Source organism: Camelus bactrianus, chromosome 12 (genome assembly GCF_048773025.1).
Source record: "Camelus bactrianus isolate YW-2024 breed Bactrian camel chromosome 12, ASM4877302v1, whole genome shotgun sequence".
NCBI lineage: Eukaryota > Metazoa > Chordata > Mammalia > Artiodactyla > Camelidae > Camelus > Camelus bactrianus.
In genome coordinates, this window is record NC_133550.1 from 57,364,888 (window position 1) to 57,381,421 (window position 16,534).

A 16,534-nucleotide genomic window follows, 5' to 3' on the forward strand; every position below is an offset into this window, starting at 1 on the left:
AAAGCTCTTAATAAATGGTTTCATTAAGATTGCTGAGCCAAAGCCCAAAATTTAAAAATCAATAATAGTTCTATATATTGGCAATGAATAATTAGAATCTAAAATTTGAAAAAAAACCCCACTATTATTTACAATAACTCAAAGGAAACCATGAAATATTTAGGTATAGATCTAAACAAAATATATACAAGATTTTTATGATAAACCTATAAAACACTGATGAAAGAAAGCGAAGAAGGTCTAAATAAATGGAGAGACACACTATGTTCATGAATTGGAAGATCCAATTTTGTTAAGATGTCAGTTTTCCCCAAATGGATCTCTAAACTAAATAACAATCTTAATCTACATCCCAACAGGATTATACAGATATAAACAAGCTGGTTTTAATATTTTTGTGGTAAGTCAAAGGAACTAGAATAACTAAAACAATTTTGAAAAAGAAGACAAATTTGGAGAACTTACACTATATGGTTTTAAGACTTGTGATAAAGGTACAGTAATCAAGATAAGATAATATGGTACTGGCGAAATAGTAGATACATAGATTAATGGAATAGAATAAAGTGTCTAGGTAGATCCACACAAATACGGTCAACTGACTTCTTACAACAGTGTAAAGACGATTCGATGGAGAAAGGTTATTCAAGAAAGGATTCTGAAGTAACTGGACATCTACACACAAAGAAATTAATCTCAACCCATATCTCAAAGCTTAAAATTAACTCAAAATGGATCATAGACCTAAATATAAAACTGAAACTTTTAGAAGAAAACAGGAGAAAGTCTTTGGGAACTTAAATTAGGCAATATCTATATTTCTTAGATATAAAGCACAAACTACTTAAGAATGTTTTGATCTATTAGACATCATCAAAATTTAAAGTTTTGCTCTGGGAAAGACATTGTTAAGAGTATGAAACATAAGTTATAGACTGGGAGAAAGTATTCATGAATCCCATATCCAACAAAGATCTTATATCCAGAATATTTAAAAGAATTTTCTAAACTCAAAGATAAGAGAACACTTAATTTTTTTTTAATGGGAAAGAAGTTTGAACAAACACTTGACCAAGGAAAATATATGAATGGCAAACAAGCATATGAAACGATGCTCAACATCATTCATTGATAGGAAGATGCAGATTAAAGCAAAATGAGATACCACTATAAATCTATTACAATGACTATAATAAAATATTTTAAAACTGACCATTTCGAGAACTGGTGATGAAGAGAAGCAATCGGCTGTCTCATACACTGTAGTGGTAATGCAAAATGTCATGGCCACTCTAGAAGCAATTTTTATAAAGTTAGGCTTCCACTTAACAATGTGACCCAGCAGACTTTATCCAAGACATTACCCTAGAGAAATTAAAACTCCTGATCACCCACAAAAAAAAGCCTCTGTATGAAGATTTATGGAAGCTATTCATAATTACCCCAAACTGGAAATAATCAAAATTTCCTTGATTGTCTGGATAAACAAACTGTGTTACAATGATCCAAAAGGGTTTTTCTCAGCAATAAAAAGGAATGAACAAAAATATTATGCTTAATGAGAGAAGCCAGTCTCATGATGCTATAGATCATCTGGCTTCATTTATGTGCCATTTCAGAAAAAGCAAAACTACAGGACAGAGAAAAGATCACTGGTCACCAGAGGTTAGAAATGTGTGGTGGGTTTGACCACAAAGTGGAAATGTAGGGGAAGTGTTTCAGATGAGGGAATTGCTGTGTGTGGTAATGGTGGTATTAGTTATATGACTCTAAGAATTTGTCAAAACTCACAAAACCACACACAATTAAAAAAAGGAATTTTATTGTATGCATATTTTTAAAAAAGAAAGCTATCATGGCTATATTAATATCAGAAAATAAGATCAGAAATTAATGACATGGAAAAAACAATGATGAATATAATTTAACCCAAAGCTGGTTCTTTACAAGGTTAAGAAAACTGACAAACCTCTTGCCAGACTGATCAAAGGAAAAAAAAAGACATGAATTACTGATATCAAGAACAAAAGGATTCTCACCATAGATTCTACAAACATTAAAAAGATAATAAGGATATGTGATGAACAACTTTATGCTAGTAAATTGAACAGCTTAGATGGGAAGGACAAATACATTGAAAGACATAAACTGTCTAAGCTGATAACTACTCACTGATAACCTGAATAGCCCCATGTCTATTAAGGATATTGATTTGGAAGGTGAGGACCTTCTTGCAATAAAAACAAAACAAAACAAAAACTGAAAAACAAACAAAAAATTCCAGGTCTAGCTGACTTCACTGGTGAAATCTGCCAAAGATTTATAGAAGAAATAATACCAACTCTACTCAAGCTCTGCTGGAAAATAGAAAAAGAGAAAGCATTTCTCAGTGCATTTAATTATTTCATAATTTTTAAAACACCAAATGGAGAGCAGTGCTCTCATTACTTACAAGGACCCCAAGTCGAAATCATTGCCCAAGAATTCCTCCAGCAGACTTGTATCCAGGGTAGGGTTTCCCAGAGTGCCACTGGCCCCTTGAGCTGCAAAGGCAAATTGAAAATCTTGAGACTCACAAAGATTTCAGAATGGCTAATGGCTAAAAATATCGACATGCTTGCACACAAGAATTTCAAAGCAACTAAATGGCATAATGCATTTATTGAAGTGTGGCCTTCCTTCCATTCAAATATTTCCTCCAGAAATCTTTTTAGGTGTCACCCACCTCTAGCAGCCTTCCCTGACTGTCCGAGGCGGGTTTAGGTGCCTCTGTTGGCACCCTGGGCTTTGCCTTATACATTATTATAATTCTTGATGTTGTGTTTGTTTCTCTATCTAAAGTCTTCAAGGGCAGGTACTGTGTCTTTCTTATTGTATTCATAAGGATCCATGGTACAAAAAAGGCAGAAATTAACATTTATTGACTGGCTTGCTGGCTGGCTGGCTGGATGGATGGATGAATTGATTGGTTTGTTGGTTGGACAGATTATTTCCAGTTAAATTCAATAAGAAGTCTAATATCTTGCTTCACATTTTTGTTAGACTTCCCAAAATGTAACAATAGTTCTGTACTTTTTCTCGGTTTACAAAATGAAAATAAGCTTTTTGATTTCTTTATGATCATAATAAAGATGTTAGGATTTTAACAGAATATAAAATAGAAAAATATATTATAAAGAAGACAAAATCATCTTTCTTAGCAGATAACACGATTCTATGCCTAACAAACTTAAGAGAACCAAATGACAACAATTAGAAATGATCAGGAAAAATTCAATAAAGTAGATGGTTAAAATTAAATTTAAAAACTAATTATTTTCCTATATACAAAAATAACCAGTCAACTATTCAGATAAATATAATGGAAAAAAAGAAGATTCCATTCAAAAATAACAAGAAGTATAAGGTAGCTAAACATATGTTTAGGGACAATATATTTTTGTAAAAAGCTGAAAAACTCTAGGAAAGGTCAAGAAAAGAGATTTTTCAGAAATGGAAAGACCTTCATTGTTCTTAAACTGAAAGATTCAATAGATGTTATTTAGGATGTCTGCCAAACCCCACATCATCATTTTCTGAGTAATTTCCCCGTGTAAAATTAGTCTCCAGCAACCTTTGCAGGCACTTGAATCAGGGAGAACAAATCCATTGGTTGGCCAGTAACCAATGCAATTATTTCTCCCAAGAGTTTTGAAATATTAGACTTTAAAGCTGGTGGTTGAGATTAAGTCACGTCATGGCTAAGGCAGAGGATGAGAGTGGAAGTCTAAATATTTCTGCCAGGTGTTCACCCAGGTCCTTCTTGCTTTTTTACCCTTACTGAGGCTGGTCGTTCTTTTACTCCAATTACATGACCAAGTCTTGTTTATACCCAATAAACCCTTTTGAATTGGTTTGCGTGTTACCTGAAATCAAATAATCCTCAAGTAAAGTGTTTTGAAATTCTTCTGGAAGGATAAATACATAAAAATGACCAGGAAAATTTTGGAGGAGGGGGTAAATAAGTACTGAGAAACACACAAATGAACACATCAAAGGAACACAAATGAATCCAGGATATATCAAGAATTATATATATTATGTATTGCTATAAATATAAATATAAATGTATGTGTATACACACACACACACACACACACACACACACACACACTAAGCCTATCTTTTGACACTAGTGAGGAAAGATTAATTATTCACTAATGAATGTTGTGGGGAAAATTAGTTATACATTTGGGAGAAGAAAATCTGGGTCATTTCCCTGCTTCCACACTAAAATCGCAGAGAGAGCAGAGATTTCAACATAAATAAATGAAATCATAGAAAGAAAACATCGGTGACTACTCTTGTGATCTTGAAAAGAGGGTTTTTTCCAAGCATGGCATGAAAACCAAAAATTATGAAGAGAAAAAAATGTGATAAAATTTCACTTTACACATTTTTTGGAAGGGAAAGAATTTTTAACATTTTATTTTGAAATAATTTCTAACCTAAAGAGATGCTAGAAGAATACAAAGGAACTCACACACACCCTTCACTCATATTCATTAATTATTAACATGGTGCTATATTTGCCTTATTATTTTCTCTCGCTCCTCCACAGACACACACACACACTCAAACACATGTATACACACCCACTTATACAAACCATTCTGAACCATTTGAGAACAAGTTGCCTTTATCCCTAAATACTTCAGTATATATTCCTAGGTACAAAAATATTTTCTTCACAACCACAATTCAATTATCCCAATGTCAGGAAACTTAACATTGACATAGTTTTATTATACAATCTACATTCCATATTCAAATTTTGCCAATTGTCCCAATAATGTCATTTATAGCCTTTTTTTTTTTTTCTGGTTTAGAATTTAATCCAGTGTAACAGAATGCATTGAGTTGTTATGTCTCTTTAGATTTTTCTGAAGGGTATAGGCTAATTGTTTTATAGAATGTCCCTCAATTTTAGTGTGTCTAATATTTTCTCAAGACTAAAGTCAAGTTTTGTATGCTTGGCAAGAATATTACACAAATGATATTGTGTCCTTCTTAGTGCCTTATATCAAGAGGATTGTAACATCTCATTATTACTGAAGTTAATGTTCATCCCCGGGTTAAGGTACCATGTGCCAGCTTTCTTCACTATAAAGTTACTACTATTCTTTTTGTGACTTGCAGCAAGATACTTCGAGATTATGCAAATATTTTTTCCTCATTAAATTTCACCTAAATAGTTTTAGCATCCATTGATGATCATAAGCATTTTAATCCCATGAAAAAAGTTAAAAAGACAAACTGAGGAATATTTTTAATATACACGAAAAAGTAAATATCCATAACATCCAAAATTTTCTTTCAAATCAGTAAGGTAATAGCTACATCCCAAAAGAAGACAGTAAGACTTTAAAAGGAAGTTCATGAAATAAGAGCTCAAATTGGCTAGTAAATGCACAAATACGTTAAACTTTACTAAGAAACAGAATTTAAAATATGAGAAAAATATCTCTTTGCCTACCAAATTGGCATATATTCAAGGAATTAATAAAATCCACTGTTAATGATTATGAAAATAAGATGACTCTCTTATGGACTGCTGATAGAAGTATATATTAAATAATCTCTCTGAAAAATTTAGCATATGTTTCCAAAAAAACTTAGTATGTATATACATTTTGATTCAGAAATTCTACTTAATACACTTACAATAATACACTTACTATAATAACAGAAGATTGAGAATATATGACTATTAATTGACATGGATTCAATGAAATACTATACAGCCATTTAATAAATTCAACGTTTCAAGAGAAAGTGGGTTGCACAATTGTATACCTACTCAATTTGTTTTCAAATATAAACACAACAGACAGGCAATTCCAAAATTTAAAAGTTCCAAGTATAAAGCTCCCATGACTCTCTCTTGAAAATAACTCCTTGAAACTAAACAAACAAACAAAAATTTTATGGGGGGAGGGTTTAGCTCAGTGGCAGAGCACATGCTTAGCCTGCACGGGATTCTGGATTCAATCCCCAATACTTCCATCAAAATAAATAAATAACCTAATTACCTCCCCTGCCAAAAATTTTTTAAAATAAACTAAAAAAAAAAAAAAAAAAAAAAAAAGAAAGAAAGAACTCCCTGACAGTGAAATTCAGCCAAACAAAAAATGATTCAAAAGAAAAACTCAGGAATATAGAAATTAAAGGGGGAAACAGCGATGAACAGTGAATTCAGATACATACAGGATTTAAATGGAATATCTGAGGCCATTACAGCCGCAGATCAAAATGTAAAAGTAATAAACCCAAAAAAAAGAAGAAATGTCAGCAACAACAATTGGAAGGTGGAGAGAGGAAAATGGGAAGAGATGGGATATCAATCACCTTATTATTCAAATCTCTGAGTCCATCTTCACTACCCTAAACCTGAATCACTTAGTAAAAAGATAACTATCTCAACTTTGTAGTGACTTTTAAATCCCCTTTCTTAATCTTGGAAGAATCCTTTAGAACTGGTATCTCTAAGAGTAAAGAAACAATTATTTAAATTCTACAATCCCCTCAGCTTCCCTTAAACTTCTTCTTAACCTATTAAATTCAACCAAGTGAATATTATATTAAATCGTGCATTGAGATAAGATCTATTTATTACAAAATTATTTCTATCATCTATCTAATTATCCATTCTTCCATCTGTAGATATTCACAGAGATGAAGAAATAATATTCCAACATTATTGACACTAGTTAGAGGGTAGGATTTAGAGTGATTTATCATTTTTAAAAAATCCTAATTATATACACTTTGGAAAAAGATTTTGTACAACTTTGCACCTTTCTGAATAAAATCATTTTCTAAAACAAGTAAGAAATCAAAATACTACAACGGATTCAAAAGTAAAGAGAAAGTCTAAACTGACCAATAGCCCTGGAGTGAATAGAGAAATTTTCCACTCATAACCATCACCTTATTCTTGCATAAAAGATAAAGGTCCCAATGGCATCATGGATTGTGCTTCTAAAGCTTTAACAACATGATAATTCCTCTGTCATTTTCACAATTCTGGAACATAGAGAAAGAGGGAAAGCATCCAGATTCTGTTTATGAAGCCGGCATAAAACTGGTGCCAAAAGCCAACAGAGATGAGATGTATAAAGAAAAACTATAGACTAATGTCATTTGTGAATATTATGCCAAAATCCTAAATAAAATGTTATCAAATAGAAATTAACATTTCTGTTAAAAGAGAAAAATTCATCAAGAAATAAAAGGATGATTCAGTACTAGAATTCATCTATCAAAAGTAAAATAGTATTTGACCTCAACTGATGCCAAAAAGGCACTTAACCTTCAATGCTGATTCCAAGAAATACATGCTTAAAATTACATATATTCATCCACATACATATAGACATATATCGCTCTCAAATACATATATGTGATAGAAAACTTACATTAAATAACAGTGCCATGGTCCATGGTTAAAAAAATTAGAACAAAACCCGTGAATGTTAGAAATAAGTATTTTTATTACCAGCTATTATACAGTAACAGTGTCAACACCCTTAAATTAATCTATAAATTTAAAACATCCAGAATAGAAAATTTTTAAACAGCAAAATGATTCTAAAGTGTATCTCAAAGAATAATAATGTAAAAATGCCCAGGAAAATAAAAAACATAAAAATAAATAAAGGGTATTTAGCAACCATATATACAAAAGTAACATAAATTTCTCAATGAAGCAACAGACAGACCAGTCTTTTGAACAGAATAGAGTCCAGAAATGAACCCAATATAAATTACAGGGATTTAGTTTATGGTAAATGCATCAATTTCATATCAGTGAAAACAAGATAGGTTATAAACTAAACTCTCACTTCTACATGAAAATGAATTCCTAGATATTTGAAGATTTTAAATTACCACAATATTACTAGAAGAAAACAGGGACGTATGTTTGTATATTTTGGAAGGCTGAGACGTCTAACCATGACACGGATACCAAAAAACACGCAGAAGAAGTCTCTAAATTTGGCCTCATAAAATCGAATTTTTTTAGGCTATGTAAAAAACAAGGTTGAAAGCAAGTACAAACTCTAAATTTTTGGATTAATGATTCTCAAGTCAAAATCTCTTTTCTTGGGCAGCTCTTGTTTGTTTCATTTATTATTTGTTTGTTTGTTTGTTTATATTGAAGTATAGTTGATTTACAATGTTATGTTAGTTACCTATATTCTTCTTTAGAAAAAGTTCATGAGGGAAAAATCAAAGTTGTCTTATTCATTGCTGTAACCTCATCACCTAGCCCTTTCCCTGACTCACAGCTGATATTCAAAACAGACATACTGACAATGGAATACTACTCAGCCATAAAGAAGAATAAAATAATGCTATTTGCAGAAACATGCATGGACCTGGAGACTGTCATTCCAAGTGAAGTGGGCCAGACAGATAAAGAAAAATGCCATATGATATCACTTATATGTGGAATCTTAAAAAAAGAACACAAATGAACTACTTATTGTTTGTGACTTGGATGACTGATTTCTTGAATATGTGTAAGCACTTTGACTGTCCTTTATGATTGGATTGCTGCATTCTGTTGATTCTTGTTTTGTGGTTGCTTTGTTCCTTTGGTGACTATGTAAGTTTAGAGGGCTAAAGCTCTAAGCTGTTCTTGGAAACAGTGAACAGTACATATACTTTAAAAAAATGTGCAATATATTGTATATATGTATTTACATGCAATATATTATATATGTGCAGTCAAATTTTAACAACTCTATCTAATAAAACTGAAAAATGGAACAACAAAAAACAGAAAAGACATATTGAACAAATGAATGTCTTCATTAGCAAGGACTGGACTGAGGATCCTTGAACAAAGAGGTGACCTAAAGGAGGCATGCTCTCTATTCTGTATACCTTCCTTTATTTTCTCTGAAATTCCTGGGAGAATCTATTAGCACCCCAGCAACAAAGGGGGCTTGAAATCTGAAGCCAGCTTCCTTCAGAGCCCAGCCCTAGGAGTAAACGTCTGTCTCACCAAGGCAGTTTGAGTGGCATGAGAACCTCCTTCCCCAGTGACTCCAGCATTGTTGGTCCTGATCACAACCGGCTTCAGTAGTCACAATCTGGAAGCCAACTCCAAGGGTTAAACCAAGGCAAGCAGTTTATTTGTGCTCCGTGCAGAGGGGATCCAGTTTTTCTGTGCTCAACTGTTCTCTGAGATGCTGTGGATAAACAAAGGCACCCAAACCCATCATGAGAAGGGTTGGAAGGGCACTGCGTGGTGGGGATGTTATCCAAGGCAAATCCCCATCTCCACTGAACATGGTGCACTTTGATGTGGCAGATGCTTTGCTTTTCTAGAGGATTATAATATTTGCATCTGCAGATTCTGAAACAACTGGTATTTTTTTGGCTTTTGCCAACAAAAACTTTTTTTTCTTTCATCTTGATGAAATATGAAGTAGATGGTAGATAACTTAATGCTCTCTTTAATGAACTTTATGGGGAGGTTTCCTAGGCATAATTTAAAGACTACACTTCAACTGTCTGTCCCCCACATCCATATCCTTCATGTGATCCAGTGCCTTGGATTCTTCCCAGGGACAAGGTACCTTCACACCACATCACTGCACTAGTTATAGGAGGTATAGGAGGACCATTTTTATCTTTAGCTTCGGGCTTACTATCTCATCCAAAGGCCTTAAAATAACATTTAAAAAATCTTGAGTACCTCCAAATGGGAAACACTGAAGGGTGCCATAAACAGGTGGGAGAGAGGGAGGAAGAAAGAGAAGGGAAACGGAAGAGAAGAGAGATCACCACCTCCATTCAGGGGCATGACCTAAGAGGGAAATGAATGAAAGAGATTCCTAGAGGTTGAGATGGTCAGAAATGACCCCACAGTGGAGTTCCATCTTGAGCTAGACTTTGAAGAAAGACTAGGATGGAGATAAACAGGATGAGACTCGTTCATTCTTCTACTGATTCAGCCAATATTTACTAAGCACCTACTATGTGCTAAGCATCATACAAGGTTCTGAGGACACCATCATGAATAAAAACGAACAAGAGCCCCTCAGAAGGCTTGAATTCTCATGGAGGGAAAGGTAGCAACAGTGGGGAAGGAGATGCATGACATATGAGAAATAATAAATAAACAGGATCTTTTCGGTGGCGATGAAGGTGGAACAGAGTGGCACGACCGACTGCGGGGAAACAGCTCCTTTCAACATGGAGGCCTTTCTCGGGAAGGAGCCAGCCATGTAGAGGTCAAGGGCAGAGCACGCCAGGCAAGAGCCTGGGGCTGGTCTGTGCTCACATCGTTGAGGAACAAATCCCGTGGGGCCAGAGCCCAGGGGCACACGGAAGAGCGTAGGAGAGCTGGTCAGAGCCATGAGAAGCCTTTGAAAAGTGAAATAACATGCTTTACACTTTTGAAAGGTCACTCTGGTTGCTTTGTGGGAAAAAACTATAAGGAGACAGGAAGACAAGAATAGAGGTCAATTCGAACACTATTGCGGTGGTCTGGGGACATTCAGAGGTAGTTTGCAGTTCTTACTCTGGGCCGAGCAAATGGAGAAGCACTCATAACAGCCCTAAGGGATGCACATTAGTGTTGTCCCCGGGGTACAGAGATGTGAAGACACAGGTTAACTAGCTTGCGCAGGGTCACCGAGCTAGTAAGGGACACACTGGGAAACCAGCCAGGCCTGCCCTGGTTCCTGAGTGCGCTCCCATCCCATCCCCATCATTACCACCCCCATCCTGTGTCTCCCTCGTCCCCAACAATGCCAGACACCTGCAGAAAAGACACTTGCCTCTACAGCTTCACTGTGCTTTGGTCAAGCCAATTGCTAAGAGAAACAGGTGGAGGAAAAGCTCTGTCTAGTTTCCCAGTGAAACCCCTGCTGGTGTCCCATCTGGAGCTTCATACAGCATCCTCCCTGCCACACACACACACAACTCCCCAGGCAGAAGTAAGAGGTGGTCGGTAGATTCTAATACCTAATCGATGTGCCTCTTGCTTTACATCATCCACCTCCCCCACCCCCACCCCCAGGTAGAAATAAGAGACAGTCCACAGCCCCCAGATCCCGCCCCGGTGGCTTGTCCAGACCCCTTAGCGAACAAAGGGAGCTGAGCCCCCCGCGGTAGCCGGCTTTCTCTAGGACTCCGAATTCGCAGCTGTGCTTTCCAGACCCAGAGGAAATTACTCAACAAGGTAAATCCGCAGCGTCAGATAAAATTGTTTTCAGGAGGCTTTACACACACAGGGCAACTCTCAGATGGCTCTTAAAATAAATCAAAATGCTTTTAAAAATAATCATTTTGCTCTAAATGTCTTCAACACTGGTTTATAAACCCCACCCTGCGAAGAGTGTGTCCTTGGGCATCCCACCCCTTCCAGGCAGGCTGAGTTTCAAACCTTGGTGTCCCCGCTTTCTGCATTTCTCTCTCGGGCCAGGAAGGGCTGTCGCTGTCCTGCTCACAAAAGCAGAAGCTGCCCAGGACTCCAGACAGTGCCAGAAAACCAGCCCCTCCATTGCTCTCGGAAAGTGAGCACCCTAGTTCTCTGCCTCTTCTTCCAGGCACAGTGACAGCTGCAGGATGTTCACCTGTCCTGCTGCCCTTGGTGTTGGGCACAAGAAAAAAGCACATGATTATGAGGCTCAAGCCGCTGGGAACACCACAGGTAAATCTAAGTTGCCTCCACAAGACCCACTAATAGACATACACATGCTTTTGGGGAAGCAGGGGTTTCTCCAAAGGTATAAATAGGGGGTGAAGGACAAGGACATCCTTTCCCGCTTCCCACCCACCTGCTTTGTTATATAAAGACCCTTCTTGTTTCCACCCGGTGGACTCCTTCCCACGTCACTTCTCCCAACCCAGATGCCCTGTTCCTCCTTCATCTACTCTTTCACACTGTGTCCTATAGCCATGCTGCCCGCAGTATTCAGACAACTGGCAGGATGACACAATTTGTCTGTTACAACAACTCTAGGGGGTTTCGGTGGGGGGAGGTAGGGGAAGAACCATCCAAAATTCATTCTCCAACAGACAGACAGCCGCAGCAGGTAAAACTGCAGGGGTTTCTCCATGGACCATCCATTCACAAGGCATTCGTTATTAGCTTAACAGGTGAGAAAGCCTCCGGTGTGTTTCTGTAATGATATCCACTTCACCGTGTAAACAGGTACCATTATTGTGTTCACTTATGATTCCAGAGGGAAAGGCACAATTTGGTTAAAAAAAAAAATTGGATCCTAAAGTCAGGTGCAATTACTAAGAGACAAACTTTTGATAACAAAAGTGTGGAAGAGGGGCTCAAAGACGTCTCCATCCAGAAATGTGGGTCTTTCTGTTTCCTTCCTGATTAAATTGTTAGAGTAACGCTTCACTGTCTGCTTAATATTATATATACAAAAAGGGGAATAAGAAAAAAAAAAGAATCACAAAAACATCCTGAATGTCCCAGCTTCTCCCACCAATATATCAACTCTTAGGTTCAAGATGGGTTTTTTAAAAGATTCTAAAAAGCAACAGTGCGTGTCCCCCTCCCTCGCCATGATTGCCCTTTGGAGTTAAAAATAAGAGAGTTTCCCTCTGTTGTACTGGTGTCTGTGAGGAACTGGAGCAGAAGTGTTCATGGATATTCCAAAAAAGAAGGAAGGAGGAAGGTGGGAAGAAGAAGAGACCATGGAGGAGAGGAGGAGAAATCAGACACGCTCAGTTGCTAAGGATACTTTGGTCTTGAAAATACACTGAAAATAAAACTGGATTTTAAAGATACATGCACCTCAATGTTCATAGCAGCACTGTTTACAACAGCCTAGACATGGAAAGAACCTAAATGTCCATCGACAGATGACTGGATAAGGAAGTTGTGGTATATATACACAATGGAATATTATTCAGCCATTAAAAAGAATAAAATAATGCCATTTGCAGCAACATGGGTGAACCTGGAGATCATCATTCTAAGTGAAGTAAGCCAGAAAGAGAATGAAAAATACCACATGATATCACTTATATGTGGAATCTAAAAAAAAAAAAAAAAAAAGACAAACAAACTTATTTACAAAACAAAGACACTCACAGACATAGAAAACAAATTTATGGTTACTAGTGGAGAAGGGAGTAGGAAGAGATAAATTTGGAGTTTGAGATTTGCAGATACTAACTAATATACATAAAATAGACAAAAAACAAGTTTATATTGTATAGCACAGGGAACTATATTCAATATCTTGTAGTAACTTATGATGAAAAAGAATATGAAAACAAATATATGTATGTTCATGTATGACTGAAGCATTATTCTGTACACCAGAAATTGATAGAGCATTGTAAACTGACTATACTTCAATAAAAATATTTTTTTTAAAAATTGGATTTAAAATCTAACATTGGTGCTAAGAATCACGGTCAGCTCAGTTGGTGAGTAAAGATGACGTTTTCCCAGAGACGTTTCCACCCATTAAGGGACTAATAACATTTCACTCATTTATTTGACATTTACTGAGCGTCCACCATGTGCCCAGGAATAGAGTTAGGGATGCACGCACAGTCTAGCGAGGGGATGGGAAGTTCAGCCAAAGGGGCACAGGGTGGTCAGTGCTAGGCTGGAAGCCAGCCTGGCTGCTGTGGGAGGCCAGGGACTTCCTGCAGGTGACACTGAAGAGGAATTGGTGGGGGGTGGTATTAGGTTTATTTACTTTTATTTTAATTATTTTTTAATGGAGGTACTGGGGATTGAACCCAGGACCTCGTGCATGCTAAGCGTACACCCTGAGCTATACTCTCCCCCCACAAGGAAAGGAATTTTTGAGGATAAGTAGAAGGTGATTAAAAAAAAAAACATTCTGGGAACAGAAAGGAGTAGGTGCAAATGAATCAGGAGCAGGACTCCCCGGGAAATGCGCAGGTGGTCCGGCCAGAGCTGGGACGCAGGTGAGGAACACGGCAGAGACAGAGCAGCGCCCTTCCTGGACCCCCACCGCGGGCTGTGTGCGCTTTATTTCAGCCACGGTGGCAATGACACATGGTGTGTCTGTTTCTCTACTCAAGTCTCAGCCCCTCTGGGGGTAGAAACTGCTTCTTTTTGTACAGATCCTACACAATCAGAACAAGGCCTAGAATGGGGTAGTCGCTCAATAAATACTGCATTTCCTGCATGAGTAATAGCATTAAAATGTGTAAATGTGATTATGAACGGTGGAAGGTGTATCTAGAGAAACCGGCAGAAACCAGGTCATGGGTGAGGTACTTTGTCTGGAAGGTTACAAAGACATTGAAAATTTTTCATCAGAGGGGTGACATGACCAGGTTTATACTTTTGAAACGTCATTCTGCCTGCTGTTGGAAGTGAAGCTGGGCGAGACTAGAGCAAAGAGACTGCTCAAGGACATGAGGACACGTGCCTTCCCTCACTAATTCACCCAGCACACAGTCACAGAGCACTTGCTGTGGACCAGGCACTGTGCCAAGTGCTAGAGACACAGACAAAGGAGACTTCGTAGTTAAGGGTCCTGGTTCTACAATTGGGCCTGAGGTCAAATCTGCCTGAGACATATCCCAGCTGTGCAACCTCGAGCAAATTACCTAGCCTCTCTGTGCTTCGGTTTCCTTATCTATAGAATGAAGACAGTAAGAGCATTTACCACAAAGAGTTGCGAGGATTAAATGAGATAATGCACATAAGGTGCTTTGCATAGTTCCCAGCTCGATAAATTCTACCCTTTGTCCTAACCATCAGTTTCTGTGCCCAAGAAGTTCATAAACCAGTGCGAAAGACTGACATAAAACTATACCATAGCAGCTCCGTGTGACACTGAGTGTGCAGGGCACTATGGGTCACCTCAGTGACTTCACAGCAGCAGAAGGGTGCCAGGCAAAGCTTCCGGGAACAGGGTCCATGAGGCTGGAACTGTCAGCAGACCGCGGGGCCTTGAATGCCGTGCAGCCCTGATCTGGCGCCCTGGAGGTGCGGTCGGGAAAGTGAAAGCTTGAGCAGCAGGGTGCTGGTGCCGGCTCGTGGCAGCTTGTGCAACTCTCCTCCCGACTCCACAGTGTCTTCATGTTAGTAACTTGAGATTGGCCATACTGGAGGAGGTACACCATGGAAACTGGCAACACTGTAAATTGAGAATTTTTTCCCCAAAGATTTGGTTGTTGAACATGTACCGGCACACCCCTGAAATGTGAGTCGTATTTGAGAGCAGACTCCCGCTGGACTTGGTTACTGATTGGATTTGCCCATCTCTGTGTTGGTGGCTAGGTGGGGGGTGGTATCGGCGCCTTGAGAGAGGAAATATGAGAGAGTTGGGTGAGGAGCTCGGAAGGAGCCGGAGGGGTTCATTTGCTCCAGGTCGTGTCACGTCAGTCCTGTGTGTGCACTCTCGCAGAGGGGGGTGAGCAGAGGGCACTGCCCCAGGAAGCACCCCCCTAGTGACCTGGAATCCCGGGAGACTCCCCAGGCTACTCTGTACAGGTAGTCCTACATTGGTCCAGGGAAAGCTCATCAGTTCTTTCAAGCACAATTTACAGGACCCATCATTGGAATCAGTGACCACATTAAAAGACTGTCTCTAGACTTTAACGTGATATGAATCACCTGAAATTTATGTGCCCGATAACCAAAAGATAGAGTGAAAATTAACCCTGATTCAACTCGAGTAAATAAATAGTTCAAGCACATTGTGTAACAGGATGGCAACACCCACATGGCTTTTCTATAACTGTCACAGATGCAAAATTCTAGAAAGGATGGCTGACAACTTGGCCGCTGGCCTCTGAGAACAGCAGAAGACATCCAGGAGCCTGCGTGTGCCCACCAAGAACTAGCCCTGTGGATGGACCTCATTTCCTTTCCCACTCAGCTGCCTGACCAGCAGATTAAGAGACTGTGCATGGAAAATGTATATTTTGATTTCAGTTAGACACTTAACAAAATTGTTAATCCACGCATCCAATAATAAATGCTCAATGAAGAGTGTGTGCTCGGCGTTGGGGATACAAGAGTGAGCAACAGTCAATCTTACCCTCAAGCCAGGGGAGGGGGCACAGACAGTAAAAAGGCAGGACTAATAGGGCAGGTCCAAGGAGACATGTGGGAGGGGCTTCCAATCCCAGCAGTTGCGGGGGACAGTCAAGGATGGCTCTACTTGTAGCTAAGATGGAGAAGGTAGAGGAAATTACATTAGAATTGGGTGATTGGTTTTATATCTGGAAGAACAGCTCTACCTCAAAATGCTAACCTGGAGAAAAATCCTAAAATCAGTATATAGTGACTACTCTCATCCTTCTCAATGAGGGTGCTTGTGACTTGGGTAAGTATAAAGACAGCAAACCCGCCCTGAATAGAGGGCCTGAGGGAGGTGACCCAGGCACAACATGGCATGAGAGAGTCAGTCACATCTCGGTGGCCGGACGGATGGCTGACTCCGACAAGATGAAATTGAATAGGTCAAGCATTCAGTTTTGCATTGGCTTTTTCAAATTATGTAAATATGAG

At 38.4% G+C, this 16,534-nt stretch overlaps 1 protein-coding gene across 5 annotated transcripts in view; it reads right to left on the bottom strand.

Annotated features, from left to right (window-relative positions):
* Positions 1-16,534, bottom strand: part of MYRFL (myelin regulatory factor like) — a 111,831-nt gene that overhangs the window by 74,728 nt on the left and 20,569 nt on the right. For all 5 annotated transcript variants that reach the window (XM_074375408.1, XM_074375407.1, XM_074375405.1 and 2 more), the window contains exon 2: positions 2,453-2,543. In XM_074375408.1, coding sequence (XP_074231509.1) covers positions 2,453-2,543 — 91 coding nt within the window. The remainder of the gene's footprint in view (positions 1-2,452; positions 2,544-16,534) is intronic.